The sequence below is a fragment of the Balaenoptera musculus genome, chromosome 20 (genome assembly GCF_009873245.2).
Source record: "Balaenoptera musculus isolate JJ_BM4_2016_0621 chromosome 20, mBalMus1.pri.v3, whole genome shotgun sequence".
Lineage (NCBI taxonomy): Eukaryota > Metazoa > Chordata > Mammalia > Artiodactyla > Balaenopteridae > Balaenoptera > Balaenoptera musculus.
This window is the reverse complement of record NC_045804.1, coordinates 43104829-43126006: the sequence shown is the minus strand read 5'-3', so window position 1 is coordinate 43126006 and position 21178 is coordinate 43104829. Positions and strand designations below refer to the sequence as shown.

Below are 21178 nucleotides of genomic sequence, written 5' to 3'. Positions count from 1 at the left end.
ATTAGGAAGTGAACATGGGGCATGTGTCTGTGTTTTCGAGACAAAGGCAAATGTTGGGAACAGCTAGGTGAAGGTAAATGGAATTTGGGACAAAGTCAAGCTGGGTTGCAGTTGGCTCAGAATAAATATGTACCCTCTTTCATTCCACGTTAATTTGGGTTTAGGATTAAATATGCTGGAGGATGTGCAGGAGGGCTCCTTGTACTCTGGGGTCAGGGCTGCTGCCCTGTCCCGGTCTGGACCCTGGGAGTTATCCTGCTCCCAGTGTAAGAAGCAACGTACAGATGGAGCAAGGTCAGTGGCCCTGTGCCTTCCAAGTAATAAGGACCAGGAGCCTGAAGGGACCTGAGGGGGCTCCTGGTCCAACTGCCCAGCCACCCGGTCTCCCACTGAAAGTCATCCCCCCAGCTGCGACCTTCTTTGGGGCTTCTTTCCTGGAATTGCACTGAACATGCAGGAAAGAAATAGCACTTCCTAGGGCATCCCTGTAAGGTGAGAGAGCTTGGGCTGTGGCCCTGGGGCTGCTGTGTGGTCTTAAGCAAGATCCTTGACTTCTCTGGACCTCTGTCTGGCTTCCTTCTCGGTCAAGTGGGGATAACAATACCGAAGTGCCTTCTTGACTGGATTTAGTAAGGGATAGATGAAATGACAGGAAAGCTTGCTTCGTAAACTATAAAGCACTGTACAGTGGGAGTTATTATTATGATCATTACTGTTTTTTCATGGGGAATAACAAACCCAAGGCCGGCCATACCTGCCCCTGGGTCTCAGCCCAGAGAAAGTCCAGTGGCATCCAGAAGGCAGACTTCCCTGCGGACGCCAGCTGGAGCGGAGGCGCGGGACGCGGCGGCCGCCTGCGGAGCGGACGCTCTGGCCCGGGTCCAGGCTCGGGGTGAAGCCGCTTCTCCGGCTCGCTCCGCCCCGGGGAGGGGGCTGCTTGGTCCGGCGGTGATAAAGGGGCCGCGCGGCAGGGCGCAGGGCGCCCTCCGAGCTGCGCCCACGCCGGGGCCATGCGCGAGGGGCTGGGCGCGGCGTGCGAGGCTGCCCGGCCCCGACTCTGCCGGCTCCTTCGCAGGATCCTCCGGCCGCAGCCAGCCTGCGGCCCCCGCCGAGCCAGGTACTGCGCCCGGCCGGGATCCGCCCTGGGAGGGAGGCGGGCGGCACCGCGCGGGGCCCCGGCTCGAACCCCGGCGCGCACTGCCCCTCTCTGAGCCTCGGGTTTCCGGGGAAAATATGAGGATTGGAATGTTCGCTCTGTAGGATTCCGATGAGGATTTACTTAAAGGGTTTTCCTGGTTTAGAACGCTTAAGGGGTTGCAACTCAGTAGCCACAAAGACCCAGAGAAGCCCCACAGGCACCCCTAAGAGGCGTCTGTACGGGCTGGAGTAGGAACTGTGGATGTTTCAGCACTTGGGAGCTTTCTGGATTTTTCAGCCCTGGGGCTGCAACACCCTTTAGGATAGATAGGGTTAAGAGAGCAAAGAGGTTCTTGTTTTACAAATAAGATCCATTTTCCAGAGCGCCTCCCTGCCCCCGACCCTTGGTGTATGGAGAGGTGGGAGCATGTGCAGGAGTGGGAACAGCGGGGGAATCAGTCCCCGGACGAGCCGCGGACTGCAGCGCTGACCTCAGCGTCCTCTCCCTCAAGCGCTTGTGGACAGTGCTGGGTCTGAGCAAGAGCCACGCTCCAGCTCTCCTTTTGATGGCAGGTCCTTAAGGGTCCCTGTTGCCGTGAAGGACCAAGCAGGACCAAGCACAACTGTGGGTTTAGCCAAATTGCACGTGTCTGGATGGATGACGCAATAATTTGGCAATAAGTATCCAGAACCTTAATATGCTCACCGGGCTTCTGGGCACCCTATCTTCCAGCAGCTAACCCAAAGAAACCACTAGGGGAGAGAGGACTGTGTGCATAGCTTTCTATTCATTTTTTTCAAATTTAAAAATATTTCCCAATTATGAAAGGAATTCATGGTCACTGAAAAAAAGTTGGAAAATGCAGACAAGGATAAAGAAAATTCAAATCATCTGTGATCTTATCAATTAATGCTAGTCACTGTTAATATCTGCTAGCATTTCCCCCAGGTGTTTTTCTATGCTTTTGTACACACACACACACACACACGCACGGAGCCGGCATCAGACCACGTATACGGTTTGAGGCATTATTTATAATAGTGGAGAAACTGGACACAATCTAAATATCCAGCCCTAAGCGGTGGGGCCAGGCTCACTATGGTCCGTCTGTAGAGTGGATTTTTAGGTAGCTTTTTAATATCTGGGAGCAGTAGTTATGCTAAGTGAACAAAGACATTGTTTCTCAATCTAAAAGTTACTGTGGACTGGTAAGCTTCTCAAATTCTCCAGTTCTATGGCCAGAAGTAAATGAGAGGAAACATGAATAAGAATGGTGGGGCTTGGGGATGAGGGGTGATGGTAAAAGCTTGAGAAGGGCAGTAGAGCATTGCCTCCCTGAGGACCCCAGCCTCAACGCATCTTCCCCTTTAGGCAGCCCCATGATGACTGCTCAGCCATGGCTTACCTGTTCTGAATGTCCAGATGACCCTATATTGGCTTTTTTCTGGTGGGGCACACCAGACCAGACCAGTTGGGTGATGATGGCCAGTCCCATGGAGGGTGCTTTACAGGGCCACTGAATCACTTGATTCAGATAGAAGTTACTTTCTGATACATAGTTACTTTCTCTTAAAGGGACACTATCTCTTTATAGTTATAAATCATATAATGCAACTATATAATGTATGTAGTTTATTACATAATGCGAATATAAATGGTCATTACTTTTTCCAATAACAAAAGCAACACACACTCATTTGTTATTTTCCGACATCACAGGTGTGTGTAAGGTGGAAAATGAGCGACCTTTGGAGTACTCTCTAACCGCCTTTCCCTTTGGATGTGTATACACCCCAGAAAATACTGCAAAGAACATGGGACACAAGATGCTTTCTTACTGAGATGCCCCAGGAGGAGGCACGTGTGGGGTGTGACTCTCGGAGGGATGCTCACGTGGCTTCCGTTCTCCGTAGCGTTTACTGGGAGAGCGAACCTGAAATCCCAAACCAGAACCAATGGTTTCTGAATGACTTCAGACTATTAGGGCTTCTTCTTCTTCAAAGGATAGGCTGGATTCTTTTAAATCTGTTGTTGTGAAGCAAATAGACCAATATATTTTTAAAAAGCGTTCTTCTCTTCCAGAAATACTGAGATATTTAGGCATGACGTGAGGTCTCAGACTTGCTTGAAAATGAGAGTGCGGGCTAGGAGAGTAACGTTGAAATAAAATTGACGGTGGGTTGACAATTGTTCAATTGGGTTGAATCTGGGTGAAAGGCTCATGGGGGTTTATTACACTCTTCTCTCTAATTGTGTATGTTTAACATTTTCCATAATAAAAATTTAGAATAAATAGATAAACCAAGATAAATCAAGTGCTTTAAATAAAAAAGCGTCAAGTCCCAAAGAGGGAGTGGCTGGTGGACAGTACTGCTGGCCTGCGAGGACAGGGTTGAAGGAGGGAGTGGCTGGAGGACAGTACTGCTGGCCTGCGAGGACAGGGTTGAAGGAGGGAGTGGCTGGTGGACAGTACTGCTGGCCTGCGAGGACAGGGTTGAAGGAGGGAGTGGCTGGTGGACAGTACTGCTGGCCTGCGAGGACAGGGTTGAAGGAGGGAGTGGCTGGAGGACAGTACTGCTGGCCTGCGAGGACAGGGTTGAAGGAGGGAGTGGCTGGAGGACAGTACTGCTGGCCTGCGAGGACAGGGTTGAAGGAGCCATCCTCTGCCAGCTCAGCCTTATACCACGTTTGTACTCGGCTTTGGAAGGGGGCATCTTCGCAGAACTTCTGTGGGTCACCCTTTGGGCCGTTCACTTTGGTTCGGCTCCCCTCGTGACTTTTTGGCTTTGTAGGGGGCAGGCAAGGGAAGAAGAGGAGGAGGGAGGGTGGTGATGGTGCAGAGACTGGATGGGCCAGCTGCCTCCCTCACCACGTTGACTGGAAACGCTGACGTTCACTCCCACCCTCTAGACCTCACCCCCCCCTCCCTCAATGAGGGGCTGGCAGAGGGAACTCTGAGATCCCTCTCTGCCTTCAGATACTCCGTCTCATGATAGCTGTTTCCTTTTGCAGTCCAGTGACACAGGATGACCCCAAATGTCACAGCCTCGGCAAGCACCGGAATGAGTCTTCCCAGCCCCTCACGGGGACAGCAAAGGTCAGTGAGTCACTCGGGTGTGGGAAGCCCCTTCCCCGCTCGCCCAGGCACAGCAGCCTGGTGGAAGCTGGGGTCTGGGGCAGGGAGTAGAGACCCGGGGACACAGGTGGGGACGAGGAAGAGCTTTGGGAGAGCGGGATGAACCATGGTGATCGGGAGTGGTGGCCCCCCAGGTGCGCAGGCACCTGGGTGACTTGCCTGTGTGGGCTGGCAGGCCTGGGGGAGGGCAGACTACTCATGGAGCCAGAGTAAGATGCTCAGAAATAATCCCGAACTCAGCAGCTGAGCCCCCAGCCCCAGCCCCAGCCCCAGCCCCTAGCCCACTGGTTCCACCTTCCCTAAGTGCTTTGGCCCTTAGTGTTCCAGAGAGGTGGGCAGAGAACTGGCTTTCATATTCTTAAATGCCTTCATGGAAGGCAGTGATATGTTCTCCCTGTCCTGATTTCTGTTCTCAGGAGTAGTGGCTGTGACAGTAATCTCTGTCACTTCTAACCTTAGTCCCTCCTGTTGCGGTTCCCCCGAGGGAGCATTTGGCAGGCTCTTGGATGAGGAGAGAAGCCTGGCCAGTGGCCTAGGCACCTGGAGCTCTTAGCAGGCGCTGGCCCAGGTGGCCAGGCTGCCGGAAAGGGAGGAGGGACGTGGACCGACACCGGGACCTGTGTACCCACCCACAGCTCCTCACCCACCCAGAGCCCAAGCAGGGCCTAGGGCCTGGGAGAGACCCATGGAGTCCTGGGGTTGGAGGCATTTGGAAATCCCTGTTTTTTTTGCTCCCTCTTAGCAGTCTCCAGAATCCCTGGTCAAGCCAGCTGCACCCCCATCGGCCTGCCCACGGCATGTGAGGATCAAAAACTGGGGCAATGGGATGACTTTCCAAGACACACTTCACCACAAGGCCAAAAGGGTGAGAAGTCTGGGGCTTCTGGGAGAACCGCTTTTGTCCCAAGTCAGCGAAGCCATCAAGGCCCTTAATGGATCAAACAGATGTCCCCTTGGGCAAACCAGACAGGCATCAGCTTGGGCAAAGGGTACTGGGAACAGAGACGCTTGTTTCTCACAAATTACAGTAGGAAGTATATGATGCTGACTCCCTGTTAACTCCCCAGTGGATGATGGATAATCCAGAAGGTGAGATAAACAATTACAGGAACAAATTAATTCTTTCTCAGAGAGACAGATTTCAGCATTGTATTCGGGAGAATTTTCTAACAGAACTGTCCAAAGCTGGACTGAACTATCCAGTCCAGTCCCATAGTGAGCTCCCTATTACTAGAAGGATTCAAGTGCTATTTGATAGGGAGGTTGGAAAGGGGTTCAAGCATCCAGTGAGTAGTTGGACTAAGTGTCCTTTAAAGCTCCTTATTATCTTCTAAGTTTCTTATTCTAACTTTAGAATGTATTCTGTGATTGTAAAGTGGGAAAGAATTGAAAATTTCAAGGCCATGAAAGCAGGGTCATTTCCCACACCTTCCAGAAATGACCACTGTTAACCTTTGGGTGTATTTTCTTTCAGTATTTTTTTCTGTGCCATCCCCTGACTTTGGGATTTGCACCTTCTCAATTCATTTTGGCTGAACAGCAATAGTTTGTCCCCAGGAGTCATATCAGCCTCTTTAAATGAGAAGCTAGTTGAGATCTTCCCAGGGATCGAGCTGCTGACTTTGCTCTGGGTCTGGGGCTGGCTGGGGGGCAGGGCCAGAGACTGAGCCCAGGGTGGTGGGAGCAGCCCCAGCCCATAGCCACTGGGGTTCAGCCAGTAGAGCAGAGGAGATATGAGTCGGGGGAAGGCCTGGTGGACCCCAAGGAGGAGGTGCCACAGAGGTGGAGAGGGGTGGCAGGGAGCTGGAGCAGCCAGAGTGGAAGGAGGTGGCCAGGGCAGCTGGCCCTGGAGGAGGATGGCCATCAACGCCTGCGCTGAGGGGCCAGGCAGCCAGCCTCACCGCCACCTCTCTCTTTCCAGGATTTCGCTTGCAAGTCCAGGTCTTGCCTGGGAGCCATCGTGAACCCCAAAAGTTTGACCATAGGACCCAGGGACAAGCCTACCCTCCCAGAAGAGCTTCTACCTCAAGCTATTGAATTTGTCAACCAGTATTACGGCTCCTTCAAAGAGTAAGTCTTGCTTCCTGCAGCATCGCTGCCTCCCCATCCCCTGAGCTCTCCTGTCTCCTGCCCTTTCCCTCGGACCCCAGACCCCTTTCCTTCCCAGGTTTGCCATGGACCGAGGGCTAAAACATAGTTTTTCAAGGAAAAGACCCTGGATAGGTTCTCAAAACCATAAGACAAAGAGGCATGGCAGTAATGGTTGAAAGTGCGGGTCGGGTAACTAAACGTTTGAGTTTGAATCCTGTTCCACCAGTAACTGGTCCTGTATCCTTGGGAAATCTATTTACCCTCTGTGTGCCTCAGCTTCCTCACAGGTCAAAGCAGGGTCATGATAAAACCTGGCTCATAAGATTGTTGCGAGGATTAAATAAATTTGGAACAGCGTCCTGGCACAAAGTAATGAGTTGATATACAAAACCTTTTACTATGAAATGTTTGAGATAGAAAGAACCTCAGAGACCACCTAGCCAAGCCCTCCACCTCCAAGTGTGAGCCGGGAAGCCCAGCGACAGCTAGAGTTCAGTCCCAGCTAGAATTCAGGCCACCTGACTTGGAGAGATCTCTTTGCACTGTACTCTGTGGGGATCTATATTGCTGAGTTTCATAAAATATATGGCTATTAATTTAGGTCCTTTTATATCTTTAAAATAAAAATGCCCAAAGGGATTGTAAGATAGAATGGCCAAGGGAATGGATTTGCTGTTTTATGGGCTGGGAGGGGAGTCTGGCTTTTATGGTGCAGCCCCACGTGGCACTTTACTGCACGAAGTGAGCCACAGAAGTAACCTGGGACACCCCCTCCCCATGGCAGAAAGAGTGGCTCCTGGTGATGCCATGTCCCCTCTGCTCTGACCTGCAGTGTCTGAGCTGGAAGGGGCCTTGAGTCTATGAAGGAGACCCTTAACTTCTGGGGCCGTGATCTTCTACCCTGGCTGCACAGTGGTCGCTGTCAAGGACTTTGCAAAATACTGGTGCCAGGGTCCCCTGGGCTGGGGGCATCAGCTTCTCGGGAAGTGTGGAGGGAGCGGATACTCATGTTCTTTAAAAGCTCCCAAGGCAACTCTAATGTACGACGGGACTGAGAACCCTGTCAGGGGTTTGCTGCTCTGTGTGCTGTATAAATAGAACCTCTGCAGAAGTGCTTTGTCACTAGGAGGTCCAAGGTCCTTAGGCTTTCAACTCGGTTGTTGACTTACGAGCTTTTCAGGGTCAAGGAATTTTCTTGATGGGCTTCACTGGACCACTATATTGAAGCTGACATTTACTGAGCGCTAGGTATGTTCTGGGCTCTGCCTTATGTAAGGCTCGCCATGACTCTATGGGACTGGTACCATTATTATCCTCCCCACACTGTACAGACGAGGAAACCAAAGCCGGTGGAGGAGATGTAACTTGCTCAAAGTCACACGTTCTGAAGTCCCAGAGCTGGGATTTGAGCCCAAGCAGTTTGGGGCAGAGCCCCTGCTTTAAACCTCAATGTTCTAGCATCCAGCTCTTTGACTTGGAAGGTTCTGACTCCCTGCTGGACCTGGGGGTTCCTGCTGCTGTTTGGAAGGCAACTGGGTAGGTGTTAGCCCCAGGAAGCTACAGGGCTGCTCTTGCTGGCTGTTCAAAACCCATTTACTTTTCACAGAGGGAAAAAGTTCCACCTTTCACAGTCACAAATCCATGGCTTGGACCCCCCAAGAGGTCCTGGGGGTGTGAGTGACAGATGGCAGCCCATCCCCACAATTACACTAGCAGCCAAAGGCACGGACAGCTGGGCCGGTTCAGTCTTTCGTGAGTGAAGGATTGTATAGTTAGAAATTGTAACTTGCTGAATGTTCTGTCCAAAGCCAGTTCACCCATGCCAAAAGCCACTCCCTCTTTTCAGAACTAATAGGCATCATAACATTTTAGTGCCTCAGAAATGTGACTATTTGAAAACAGTGGTAAAATGTAAAACGCTAAAGGAATTGGGTGAGAACGTAAAATAATCTTTTCTTACATAGTCCCATGTTAACACTACCAAGTATGTTGGAAGCATCTGTGTTCTGGTGGTCGCTGCTGTTTTCATGCTCAGATGCAGAGCAGGGAATGCTGCTAGAAGCTTTGTTTGGGGAAGGAGGGCTGCCGATGGTGGGGCAGCCTCAACCTCACCCAGCAGGTCTTTATGCCAGGAGTGTCCTTGAAGATAAATAGCACCGAGTGTTTTGTCTTTGAGCTTTCTTTCTTTAATCAGGGAAGAGTTGTCAAGACACTCTTCATCCACAGAAAGGCCATTTTGTCTTGAGTTGTCCACTCTCCTTAATCAGGAGTTCATTCCTTAAATAGTTTTGTTTGTTGCAACTTGAAATGTCTTTGGTGCTGATTGGAAATCTCAAGGTTGCTCTGTGTGTGTGTGTGTGTGTGTGTGTGTGTGTGTGTGTGTGTGTGTGTGTGTTTCAAAACCTTCCTGGCTGTGGGACATTTTTGAAGCCTGGAAGGGGAGGGGAGAAGCCAGTTTGGAAATCTCACATGGGACAGCTGGCCGAGCGGCGCGGGGGTTGAGAAAGCTCGCTGTAGAGAGCCTGTGACGTTGGACCACACTGTGGAGGGCTCCTCCTTGAGCGGCCCTGGGGCCCCGCAGGCTGAGTCCTGAGAGCAGGTCCCCATCTGGGCCTGACCAGGGAAGCGTGGGCAGGCCCTGCACATCTCTGGGCTTGCAATCCCTCCCACCCAGGGTGGAAGGTAGAAGGTTAAGAGCCTGGGCTTGGCATCAGGGAACCTGAGTCTGAGTCCTGAGTTTGTTCTTTACCACACTTCTGTTCCTGGGCCAGTACTTAACCTTGTGGATACACCGACTATAAAAAAAGACACAAAAATGCCTCCCTCACAGACTCAGAGGGACCCTGACTGTGGGTGGCTTCGCCCAGTACCTGGCTCACAATGAGTACTCAGTACACAGGAACTGCTGTGGGGGGGACTGATTCATCTCTTAACCAAGGGAAGGTGGACGGGTGCTCCCCTGGCTGAGGGGCAAGATGGGGCTGCGGCTTGCTGGACGCTCCTCCAAGTGTCTGAGAAGCGCTGCACTCCGTGCTGAGATGAATATGATTCGAGAAAAAGCTCCTGGAAACGACAAGGATGCTGGTGGGACCAGGACCCGCTATGTAACGTGCAGGAGCCAGTGTGAAAATAAAAACGTGGCTTCCTGTTCACAGATGATTAAGAATTCAAGACAGCAGAGCATTAAACCCAGCATGGAGCCCTTCTGAGCTCAGGGCCCTGGTCACATGCCCATGAAGCTGGCTCTGGAGGGGACGGTCTCCCTGAGAGACATCTTGCCCTCCTGGTGTCCTAGTTCAGTTCCTGCTTCTGTGGATTGAATCATCTCCATTTAAGGCCATCTCATTGTTGATCTTCCTGATGTCTTCCCGTCCCCCAGGGCAAAAATAGAGGAACATCTGGCCAGGGTGGAAGCGGTAACAAAGGAGATAGAAACAACAGGAACCTACCAGCTGACGGGAGATGAGCTCATCTTCGCCACCAAGCAGGCCTGGCGCAACGCCCCCCGCTGCATCGGGAGGATCCAGTGGTCCAACCTGCAGGTGAACTCCCTTAGACAGAGCAGGAGAGGAAGCTGGGAGCCCGGCGGGCCCTAAGCAGTGGCTCCCAGCAGCCCGCCGAGCTGTGCCCGGGGCTCCCTGCGTCCTCTCTCCCCAGCCCTGAGCTTGAGATGGGGGCTCACGGCCACCCACCCCCACCGCCCCAGAGCTTGAGCTTGAGATGTGTGGCCGTGCCGCCCCAGAGTCTAGAATCCGATCTCAGCACCAGGATTCCTAGCCGATCTCTCTCTCTTGCATTAAATTTTGGAGACTAAACGCCAACGTGAAACCAAACGACCTTGCTCTCATTATTGCTGAGGCCCTGGTTGTCTACCTCGACTGAATTCTTGGCTTTTAGAAAACATTTCCTTTATCCTAGCCTCCTAAGCTGTCTTTACGTTTTATTGCTGGATAATAGTGAAAGTACTTGGACAGATAAAGAGATAAGAAATGCCAACGGAACCAGCTCTGGCTGTAATAAAATGTTCTGGAGGCCGTGTGTAACATGTATAAAGCAACTAGGCTGTGGGAATCCTGACTCACGGTGCTTGAGAATCAGGTTTTCTTGGGGGTTGGGTTTTGATAGGGTCTTCCAGGTGAGGGCGTCTGGGCTCCCCTAGGAGAGCAGAGGAAGGGCGAAGGGGCAGAGAGGAGGATGCCCTCCTCGGCGAGGCATTCGGGTTGTGGGGTTTGGGGCCACTCCCTCAGTCCCTGTGACTTAGCTTTTAAGATCAGCTCCAAGGCCTCTGTCCTCACGGTCCTTGACGCGCATGGTCTGTGTGGGCTGTGTGCGTGCAGGTCTTCGACGCGCGGAGCTGTTCCACGGCCCAGGAGATGTTCGAGCACATCTGCAGACACCTGCGTTATGCCACCAACAGCGGCAACATCAGGTGGGTGTGCTTTTCCCCAGGCTACGAGGCTACGCTGGGGCCCGCCCTGCCCCCAAGTCTTAGCCAAGAGATGCAGATGAGTTTAGGGGAGGCATCTGGGCTCCAGGAGAGACCAGGGAGAAAGAAAGGAGAAAGATTCGGCTTCTTCAGGGAGCCCTCGCAGTGAGCCGGCCTCTGTGAGCTTAGTGCCTCGTCAGTGGCCCATTTCCTTGGTTTCTTTCTGACTTGTAGCCATTTGGAGGTGATGGGGGGATCCTTAAGAAGCAACTTCTCCACTCTTCGAGGTTAAGGCTCCCCACTTTGTAGAGGAGATGCGAAGTTGGTTTTGCAGCCAGTGTGGTGATTTTCTGAGAGGTGGGGGAGCGGCTGCCCATCAGTGCCACCCCTGCCTTACCTTCCCCTTCCCCTAGCCAAGGAGGTCAAGGTCAACTCCTTCGGTCATTCATTCATTTTTCTGTTCAGCAAACACTCAGTGCCCACCTGATGAGGACCCAACACAGGGCTAGGCATGGGGGTGGAAGTGACTAGGACCCTAAGACGAGGCTCCAGCCCACTATGAACCTATGCCTTGCACGAGACAAGTGTCCAGCTAACTCAATGGCAAAGAGAACTATGGCGCAGCTAGGGAAAGGGTTGGAGCAGCTAACCGCGCCCGAGGGGTGGGGAGGGTTCCCTGGAGGGGGTGGTCCCTGGGCCGGTCTGGAAGGAAGGGTAGGAGCTGGAGGGAGAAGAAGAAAGGAGAGGGTATGTCAGGAAGTGGACGGGTTACACAGAGGCCAGGGAGAGCTTGGCATGTCTCAGAGCTGCAGGGGTTTGGTTCAGTTAGCTCAGGTGCAGAGGGCTGGGGAGTGGGAAGATAGGAGGGGGCAGGGGACCTGTTGGGGATGGCTGGGAGTGGCCACTGAAGCTGGGTGGTAAACAGCACTGTCCTCACCTTGGGGAAGGTTGGCCATCACCGTGTTCCCCCAACGGAGCGACGGGAAACATGACTTCCGGGTCTGGAACGCCCAGCTCATCCAGTACGCCGGCTACCAGATGCCTGATGGCACCATCAGAGGGGACCCTGCCAGCGTGGAGTTCACCCAGGTACTAGATCCGGCTTTGGTGGGTGAGAGTGGAGCCCAGAGGGGTCAAGGGACTTGGATCTCCAGACTCACTTGGCCTGTCTTGTTTTCAGCTGTGCATCGACCTGGGCTGGAAGCCCAAGTACGGCCGCTTCGATGTGGTGCCTCTGGTCCTGCAGGCTGATGGCCAGGACCCTGAGCTCTTCGAAATCCCTCCCGACCTTGTGTTTGAGGTGCCCATGGAACATCCCAAGTAAGCAGGCTGTGGGGGATGGGGGTGTGAGTTCACATGCATGCCCCCTCCTTTCCTTAATGAGACCTCAGTCCTCAGGACCCTCCCTGCACCTCCCCCAAAGCCCGGCCAGCAGCAGGTGATACCCAGAAGGGCCGACTTTCAAGGTCTGCCTTGTCGCTCTTGTACAGCAACTCTGCACTTGCATTTCGGGCCTCAGACTTATAATGAGATGCTGATGGTGACAGGAAAGCAATGGCTTAGACAGACCAGGCTCTAGCAGCTTGGGAACAAGTGACCTCAGGAAAGGAATCCTTGAAAGGCTCTGAGATTCTCACACTGTGCAGCCCAGGCCTCTTTGACCTTCCTGCCAACTCTCTTAGCCTTCCCTCTCCTGACTGATGACAGTACTTCAAGAGCTCATCTGGTTCAGCCCCTCCTCCAGGCAGCTCTAATAATTACAAAAATACCTGCATACATTGACACTCACCATGTAGCAGGCATTAGGCTGGGCTCTTCTTTTTGTCCCTTGAATATACTGAACTTACTCCTACCTCAGGGCCTTTGCACTTGCTCTTCCCTCTGCCTGATGTGCCCTTTCTTCAGAATTTTGCAGACTTCATTTCTTCTTGTCAGTGAGGTATTTCCTGAATGTTACCTGTTCTGAGAAGCCTCTTCTGAACACCCAGTCTAGAGTAAGCACCCTCACCCTCCATCTGACACATCACCTTGTCTTTATTTTCCTATTTATTTATTTGTTTACCTATTTATAGTCTGTAAGGTCCTTGAGAATTAGGGATGTTGTCTTTCTTGTTCGGCAATATATCCCCAACACATAGTGGGGTGCCTGGCTCATGGTAAGTGCTCAATTATAAATATTTCTGGAATGAATGAATTTACTAATAAAGGATACTATTATTTTCACAATAATCCCATGAGTTTGATGCTCTTATCTCTATTTTGTTGGTGGGGATGCTAGGGCTCAAAGAGGCTAAACAATATCCCAAGGTTACACAGCTAGTAATCAGTAAGGCAGAACTTGAACCCAGGCTTTCTGACACTGGAATCCTTAAGTGCCTTGTTATGTTGGGTCCTCAGCATTTAGCACAGGGCCTGTCATATACTTGATGCTTAATATGTTTGCGTGAATGAACTCGTGAATGCATGTATAATTAGCGAATGACACGTGGTGCGTCAATTCACCTCTCCAGGTGGGATGAACTTAGAGATCAGCACTTGGAAAGGAGTTTTCTTGGTGCACTCTTTCTCTGAAGCTTTTTTTTGGGGGGGGTGAGTGTGGGCCAAAGTGAAGGCCCCATTGCCACCAGCTCTGCCTCCCTACCAGGTATGAGTGGTTCCGGGAGCTGGAGCTGAAGTGGTATGCCCTGCCGGCCGTAGCCAACATGCTGCTCGAGGTGGGTGGCCTTGAGTTCCCCGGGTGCCCCTTCAACGGTTGGTATATGGGCACGGAGATCGGAGTCCGGGACTTCTGTGACGTCCAGCGCTACAACATCCTGGAGGTAACGAAGACCGTCTAGCTGGGCTGGCTGGAGGTGCGGGCCTGCAGCTGGGATCCAAGAGACTGACTCACCCCCATTTCTCTGCCTTTGCAGGAAGTGGGCAGGAGGATGGGCCTGGAAACACACAAGGTGGCCTCACTCTGGAAAGACCGGGCTGTCATTGAGATCAACGTCGCTGTGCTCCACAGTTTCCAGGCACGTCTGGTGTTTGCGGGTCTGAAGGCTTTCTGGTTAGAAGGTCATCTGGTCCAGCCGCCCATGTCATGCTTGATTTTCCCCTTACGGCATTGCTCATTTATTCACACATCAAACAACGTTGAACACCCTGTTTGTGCCAGGCACAGTGCTAGGTGCTGGGGATAGAGAGACAAGCCCTCTCAAGTCTGCTAGTGTAAACTTGAATGCTTCTAGCAACAGGCAACTCCTTACCTCCCAAGGCTGGTCAGTTCCTGCGCTTGAGCACTGAATCCTGTCCTCTCTCAATTTTCAAGGACTTTACTCCTGAAAATCCTCCCCGCCCTCTGCCCCGGAACATTGATACCTCCTTATCCACTGGATCATTCCCATCAGTGATCAGTAAGCTGTAATGATTCCCATCTCAAAGAGATAAATGGCTAGCTAACCAAATACTCCCCCTACCCAGCTACTACCTTGTTTCTCTGCTTCCCTTTTATGGCAAAACCATTGAAAGACCTCATTACACATCCTCATCCCCCAGCCACTCCAGTCAGGCTTTTATCCTCCACAGCTCTGCCAGTCACACTGGAATTCTGGCTGTTGTTCAAACTCACCAAGATGGTTCCCACCTAAGGGCCTTTGCACTTGCTTTTTCCTCTGCCCAGAACACTCTTGCCACAAATCATCCCGTGACCGGCTCCTTCCCTTCATCCAGGTCTCAACTGTCACCTCTTCAGAGTAGCCCTCCCTGATGACACCATAAACAATGGCATCCTTACCCACCTCCATCCTGTCTTTCTTATTCCTTTAACCTTTTCTTTCTTTTCCTCCATAATCCTTATTAGCCCCTGACATTATGGAGTCCATCTACTTCTTTCTTTGTTTCCCCCATTAGAATGTAAGCTCCATGGGGCAGGGACCTTGTCTCTCTTGTCCACTGCTCTACCCCTGGAGCCTAGAAGACTGTCTGGCACGTGGCAGATGCTAAAAAAATACATGTATTGGATGAATGAACGAGAGGCCACGTCCACCTGAGCAGTTGTTGCCCTTGCTTCCCTATCTGGGCAGCAGCAGCCCCAAACACAGCAGGTTGGCTCCTGTGTGGGACTGAGCCCCCGGGTCCATCTGCTGTTCTCACTCATATAAACACTCCCCTTCCTTTGGGGAAGGAGCCATGGACGAGTGAAGCTATTACTTTAGAAGCTGGGACCATGTCCACAAAGTTGGCAGATGCCCTGGAGGCCAGACCGCAGGGCAGAGAGCCATGCATTCATTCAGCAAAGTTTTATTGTGCATTTTCCATGTGTCAGGCCGTAGGCCAGGCCAAGAGTATGAGTGGTGAACAAAATAGACAGAAACCCTGGCCTTGTGGAATGTAGTGGGAGCTGACATTAAACACCCAGTAAATACATATTATCACACACTGTTCCCCAGAGCTCGTCACGCTATAGGCATGTCAAGCTTGTGCCTGATTTTGGGGAGTGGGGAGGGGCATGGGTCAGCTCCGAGACAGGACAGGAAGAGCCCCCTGGGGCTGACCCAGCTCGGGAAGACCCCACTGGCTGTGGATCACACATCCTGACTCCTGCAGGCTCCCACCATCAGCTCTGATATTGGCAGGATGCGGATATGTCCCAGGAAACTGCTGATCTCAACTGTGTCCTGACCATTGCTGACCACGTCCCTCCACTGCTTGAGAGTCTCCAAGACTTCCTCATGACCCTCCTTCAGGGTCAGCTTCAAAGACTTGGCCTCATTTCCTCATCTGTAAAACGGAGATAATAATGGTACCTCCCTCACTAGGTTACTGTAAGAATTAAATGAAAATGAATGCAAAATATTTAGCTGCACTGCCTGACCCATAGTCATCACTCAAAAAACATTAGTTTTGTTGTTTTTATTATTTATTACTGTTACAACCATTCTCACAGCTCTCATCATCAGCTCCTGAGCCTAAAACTGGTCTGGCACCCAGTAGTTGCGGCGTGTGTACGTATAAAATTTTAGAAGGCATGGCTGGTCCTACTGAAGCCTACTGGCTCCTCTCCTGCCTACCGGCCTTGACTGATGCAGTGTCCTCCTCCAGGACTGCCCGTCTGCTGCCTAACTGGTACCCATCTCTCAAAACTCACTTCCTCTTAGAAACTGTCTCTAAAATCCCCCATCTCTCCTCTGGGCCCCTGGATGAGCTAAGCCCTCCCTCGACCCTCCGTCAGCACCTGCACTCACCTCCATCGTAGCTTCTATCAGACCATGTGAAATGGCTGATGTCTTTCTGCCTCCCCCAGTTCGAGTATGATCCAATACAGAGAAGGGGCCACGTCTTTCACCTCTGTATGCAATACCTGGTAGATAGAAATAATAATAGCAGCTAACATTCATTGAGCACGTTTTATGCTTTACTTGTATTATTTTATTGCATTCTTTCAACAACGTCATGATGTAGGAACTATTACCATACCCATTTTACAGATGAGGAAACTGAGGTTAAGGAACTAATAGCTCAAAGTAACATGGCTAATAAGAGGCCAAGGTTTGAACCACTCCATGAAACCAATGTCTCTTGACTACATGAGTTGCTGCAGACGATGTGGCTGCCCTTGTTGGATCATTCCAGGAAGGCTCAGACCCCTTGGCTTCTAATTTTAGGATGTGGGACATTGTGGTGATTTGTCTTCCATGCACTGTGGTTCCCCCCAGTGCTTCAGTCCTCTTCCAAAGAACCTAGTTCCTCCTTGGCTGAGACAGCCACATCCTTGGGGAGGTGACTCCTGGAACTCTCTACCAACAAGTGACAAAAAGCCACTGTGGTTTGATTCATCAGCATCCAGAGAGCCATTTGTGGGAGTTCAGGGAGACTTGTGGGCCTGAGAAGCTGGACACCGCCCCCAGAGGGCCAAGCGGGGGCAGCATGTGGCCTGTGGGCTGACCATGGCTATGGTGACTGCTTGGGTTCCTCAGAGGCTCTGGAAGTACTTTGCATTTGGGTATTTATTTTCAGCAGCGAGAAGGGGGCCAGAGGAGATTGGGCTCCCATTTTACAGATTGCCAGGCCCTTCCGTAGTCCATCTGAGAGCCCTGCAGCCAACCGACCACTCTCCTCAACTCCCCTTCTTGCCTCCTGATTTAGAAGCATAATGTGACCATCACAGACCACCACTCAGCTGCAGAGTCCTTCATGAAGTACATGCAGAATGAGCACCGGTCCCGAGGGGGCTGCCCAGCTGACTGGATTTGGCTGGTCCCCCCAATTTCTGGAAGCATCACCCCCGTGTTCCACCAGGAGATGTTAAATTATATCCTGTCCCCTTTCTACTACTACCAGGTAAGAGAGGGACCTTCCTCTCCTTTCTGTCTTGGGAGCTCAGGGGTGGAGAGAGTGTGTGTGTCTGCACGTGTGTGCATGCGTGTACACATGCGTGCATGCGTGTGTGTTTGCATGTGCCTGTGCACATGTGTGCTCACTAGTGCAGGACATACAAGGAAGGATCGGGGACACAGAGGCATATTTTTAATGCTTTTCAGGCTTCACTCAAGGATGCTTTTGTCCATTTCTACAGAAGTGAGACTGAAGGAAATACCTTTCATGGTACCTTTAGTAGCCCGTTGTTCTGACGGAGTTTAAGCTCCTGAGGGTGACCGCCACTGTGCCCGCCTGCTCGGGAGGGCTATAGACAGTCACATGGCATAATGGTGAAGAGCTTGGCTCCCAGGTCAGACACATCCGGGGGCGATTCTCCCACTTCCTAGCTGTATGATCTTGGGTGGGTCATTTCACCCATCTAAGCCCTGACTTTCTCATCTCTAAAAGGAGGGTCATCAACTCCGCGATGGAGGAGGTTGTGTGGATCACGTGAGCTGGTGCACGTAACAGCTCAGCCCAGTGTCCAGCCCAGAGTGCACTCAGGAACCGTTACCCAGTGAAGTGATTTCATTTTTTGTCAAAAAGCTCTTTGGTTAGATTTGGGGAAGAGCTTCCTTACTCTAAAAGTGATAAGTAGTGTGACTGACTGCCTGGGATAGTTTGCGCCTGTGGTCATAGCACCTTCGTCTACTCTCAGAGATATCCCAGGGCAGACTATGCATTATATACAATCTGTGTAGCCTTCCTAGTGACCAGACACCAAAAGAAAAGAGATGTGCAGCCTCTTCCTTCCAGGGGGACACTAGTGAGTGACAATCAACTGATCGTGTGCAGGTTCTGTGCCGGACATGAGCTACAACTTGGAGGGAGACAGACAGATGCAGCCCTTCCCTGTGGGGCTTTCAGTGAAAGGGTGGGGACAGGGCCTGCTCACCCCCCCAACTCACGAAGGCCATGAAGGGCCTTCTGTCTCTCCAAGCCCAGGCCAAGCCAGGGCCCACCTTGCCCACATACCTGCCCTCTTCTCTGAAGGTGGCGGCCTGGAAAACCCACGTCTGGCAGGATGAGAGGCGGAGACCCCGGAGAAGAGAGATTCGATTCAAAGTCTTGGTCAAGTAAGTGGAAGCAGCCAGTGTGGACATCTGAACCTCAGCCCTTCCTTCTAGGCCTTGAAGGGCAGGGAACAATGAGAAAGGGTTTGGAGGGACTTCCCTGGTAGTCCAGTGGTTAGGACTCTGCACTTCCACTGCAGGGGGCATGGGTTTAATCCCCCGTTGGGGAACTAAGATCCCGCATGCTGCACAGTGTGGCCAAATAAATAATTAATTAAAAGGTGTATTAAAACTATAAAAAAGAGAGAGAGAAAGGGTTTGGCTCCCAGAAATCCAGACACCAATTCCCAGGGTCACCTGCCACCTCTGTCCCAGCTTTCTCTCTCCTCCATTTTCCCAAAGGGGCTGAGTGGTGGGTTGAGTGGGGGAGGGGAGGAGAAGGGCGGTGAGTCAGGGTTGATAGCTGGTGAGAAACCTGGGTTCTTTTTCCTCGATCTGCTGCACTTTAAATGCGGGGCCCCCATCTTCCTCTGGAAGGCTGACTCAGCACACAGAGTATGTCTGTCCCCACAGAGCCGTGCTCTTTGCCTCAGTGCTGATGCGTGAGAGAATGGCATCCCGGGTCAGAGCCACGATCCTCTTTGCAACAGAGACGGGAAGATCAGAAACGCTGGCCCAGGACTTAGGGGCCTTGTTCAGCTGCGCCTTCAACCCTAAGGTAGCCGACTCAGCCTATGCACGGAGAAGTCTGGGGCAAGTTAAAATGATTGCTCTGCTCCTGGATGTCCCCGAGCCTTGGGCATGCTGATGTACATTGAAAATCTGTGATAGAAGGAGAGAGGTGTGTCCAGGGATTCCCAAACTTACCTAGTAAATAAGCTTTTCATAGTATTCCAGGGAACACAGTTTGAGAAACACATTCTTAATGATGCTAAGTCTCAATATACATGAGCTGTTCTAGATGGATTTTATTCACCTTTACAGAACACCTCCTATACGGGGCGCAGTGCTAAATGTGAAGGGGGCAGAGGATGAATAAGATGCAGAGAAATAAAACAAAACTCCCAAGGGTGACTAATTCCTTCCATCAGTGTTGGATTTGATCCTCCATCACTGAAGGCCTCCTGGGTCAGGTAGGCCTGGGTAGAACCGCGAGGCCGTGACACATTTCACCTGAGATTAGCTTCAGGCAAAGCATTTGGGTCCCCAGAGGAGTTGTCATTTTTGTAACCTGCCCATCCCGTTTTTGTGGAAAATACGTCCACACACTCAGAATTCAAGGTAGTGATGGAAGCGGTGAGACGTGCTCTGATTTGGGACACGCGGTATTTTGGAGGCAAACCCTCCAGGGCTTGCTGATGTGTTAGCGTGGGAGAATCAAAGAATCGAGGATGCCGTGTTCAAATAGGTTCAGTAGACAGGGATTTGTTAAGTACTCACCTCCTCTGTGCCGGGCACCAGGGGACCGAGATGACGAAGGGGACTCCCGGCCTGAGTAGGGTGAGGGAAGCGCTGGGTGTCTGGGGAGGGCGTGGAGGGTGCCAGCCTGGGAAACAAGGGCTGATGTCCACCCTGGGTGCCTTGCAGGTTCTCTGCATGGACGAATACAAGCTGAGCCATCTGGAGGAGGAAGAGCTGCTGCTGGTGGTGACCAGCACGTTTGGGAACGGAGACTCCCCCGGCAACGGAGAGGTGGGTGGCCCGAGTCCCAGGGGTCTGGGGTCTGGTAGAGCCTAAGAGGACCAAGGAAAGGATCTGGGGACTCAGCATGTCCTAAGGAGGGCATTCGGGAGTGAGAGCTCAGATCACTCTGGGTCGCCCTAACGTCAGCCATTGGCCTGCCTCCTTCGGGACTTCCTCTGTATGCATGAGCTGCCTTTCCTGTGACGTACTTAATATATTTCAGTAAATTGACCTGCCTTTTTAAATTCAAAAATTCGTGTTTAAAGGAAACTTTATATCACTCTCACAAATGGAAAGCCAGCAAAAATTGGTCCCAGGTAAATCCAATGAAAGCCAAGCAGTTATTGAATTTTAGCTGGATACTGTTGCCTAACCATGGCTTGCTTTGTTTTTTAAAAAGAGTAATAAGCAAGTATGAGAGAAGTGTTAAGTCTCCATTAGCAGCAGTCTGAGATTTTCTCCCTAGTGTTCAGGACAAAAGAATGAAATAATTGAAACAGGAATAACTATAAAAAATTACAGGAAAAAAGAATACTTTCTTACCATGTGATTTGACACTATTTTCCACCTAAAGTTATCTTGAGTTCCTGGGAAATCAGGGTTATTTCAGAGAATACGGGACCAGTTGTCACTCTGACAAGAAGAGAGGCTCATGTCCCATCAGGAGTCCCTCTGGTGATGCCCTGCTACAAGGCAGGCCCCCCTCTGCCAGGGCTGGATGGACTGGGGGTTGGGCTGTCCTCGCCCCACACCAAAGGTCAGGCCCACATGAGTTGCTAAGGCTGAACTTGTCCCTGAGTCCCAGCCAGGCGGCCCCACCTAAACCAACTTCCCTGCGAGGATCTTGAATTTTCTCCTGCCAGATATGTCCAGTTTTTAAATGAGCCACCAGAAGAAAGGGAAAAGTGGTGCTTTTATTAATCCTGTCCTGAGAACTCTGTGGTTCTCTCTCTTTCTAGAAACTGAAGAAGTCCCTCTTCATGCTGAAAGAGCTCACCAACAAATTCAGGTAAATCTCTTCCCCACTCCCAGAGTCTGGGTTCCAGGGACAGAGCTGGGTGTGTATAAGTGGGAACTTCCTGGGATGTCCAGGCCCAGAGACAGCCTGTCCTCAGAGGTGTTGTGGGTCAAAGCAGGGACACCGAGTCCCGCTCACACTTCTGCAGGCCAGGCATGGGGTTGGTCGTGGGAGTTGGAGACGAGGCTCGGGAGCCAGGGAGGGCAGGAAGGAGGTGGGCACTGGCGGTCCTTGCCCAGCTGGTGCGGGAGGGTCAGAGGCTGGCCTGTGGGCG

At 51.7% G+C, this 21178-nt stretch overlaps 1 protein-coding gene across 2 annotated transcripts in view; it reads left to right on the top strand.

Moving 5' to 3' along the window:
* Nucleotides 1-983: 983 nt before the first annotated feature.
* The window catches only part of NOS2 (nitric oxide synthase 2), a 32154-nt gene continuing 11959 nt past the window's right edge, over nucleotides 984-21178 (top strand). The window contains exons 1-15 of one of the 2 annotated variants that reach the window (XM_036837362.1): nucleotides 984-1117; nucleotides 4151-4235; nucleotides 5017-5139; nucleotides 6196-6344; nucleotides 9745-9907; nucleotides 10703-10794; nucleotides 11739-11880; nucleotides 11972-12111; nucleotides 13436-13610; nucleotides 13704-13805; nucleotides 16918-17112; nucleotides 18184-18266; nucleotides 18777-18921; nucleotides 19791-19895; nucleotides 20846-20895. In XM_036837362.1, coding sequence (XP_036693257.1) covers nucleotides 1011-1117; nucleotides 4151-4235; nucleotides 5017-5139; nucleotides 6196-6344; nucleotides 9745-9907; nucleotides 10703-10794; nucleotides 11739-11880; nucleotides 11972-12111; nucleotides 13436-13610; nucleotides 13704-13805; nucleotides 16918-17112; nucleotides 18184-18266; nucleotides 18777-18921; nucleotides 19791-19895; nucleotides 20846-20895 — 1856 coding nt within the window. In that variant the 5' untranslated portion in view covers nucleotides 984-1010. The remainder of the gene's footprint in view (nucleotides 1118-4150; nucleotides 4236-5016; nucleotides 5140-6195; nucleotides 6345-9744; nucleotides 9908-10702; nucleotides 10795-11738; nucleotides 11881-11971; nucleotides 12112-13435; nucleotides 13611-13703; nucleotides 13806-16917; nucleotides 17113-18183; nucleotides 18267-18776; nucleotides 18922-19790; nucleotides 19896-20845; nucleotides 20896-21178) is intronic. The other variant, XM_036837363.1, reaches the window with a different exon arrangement.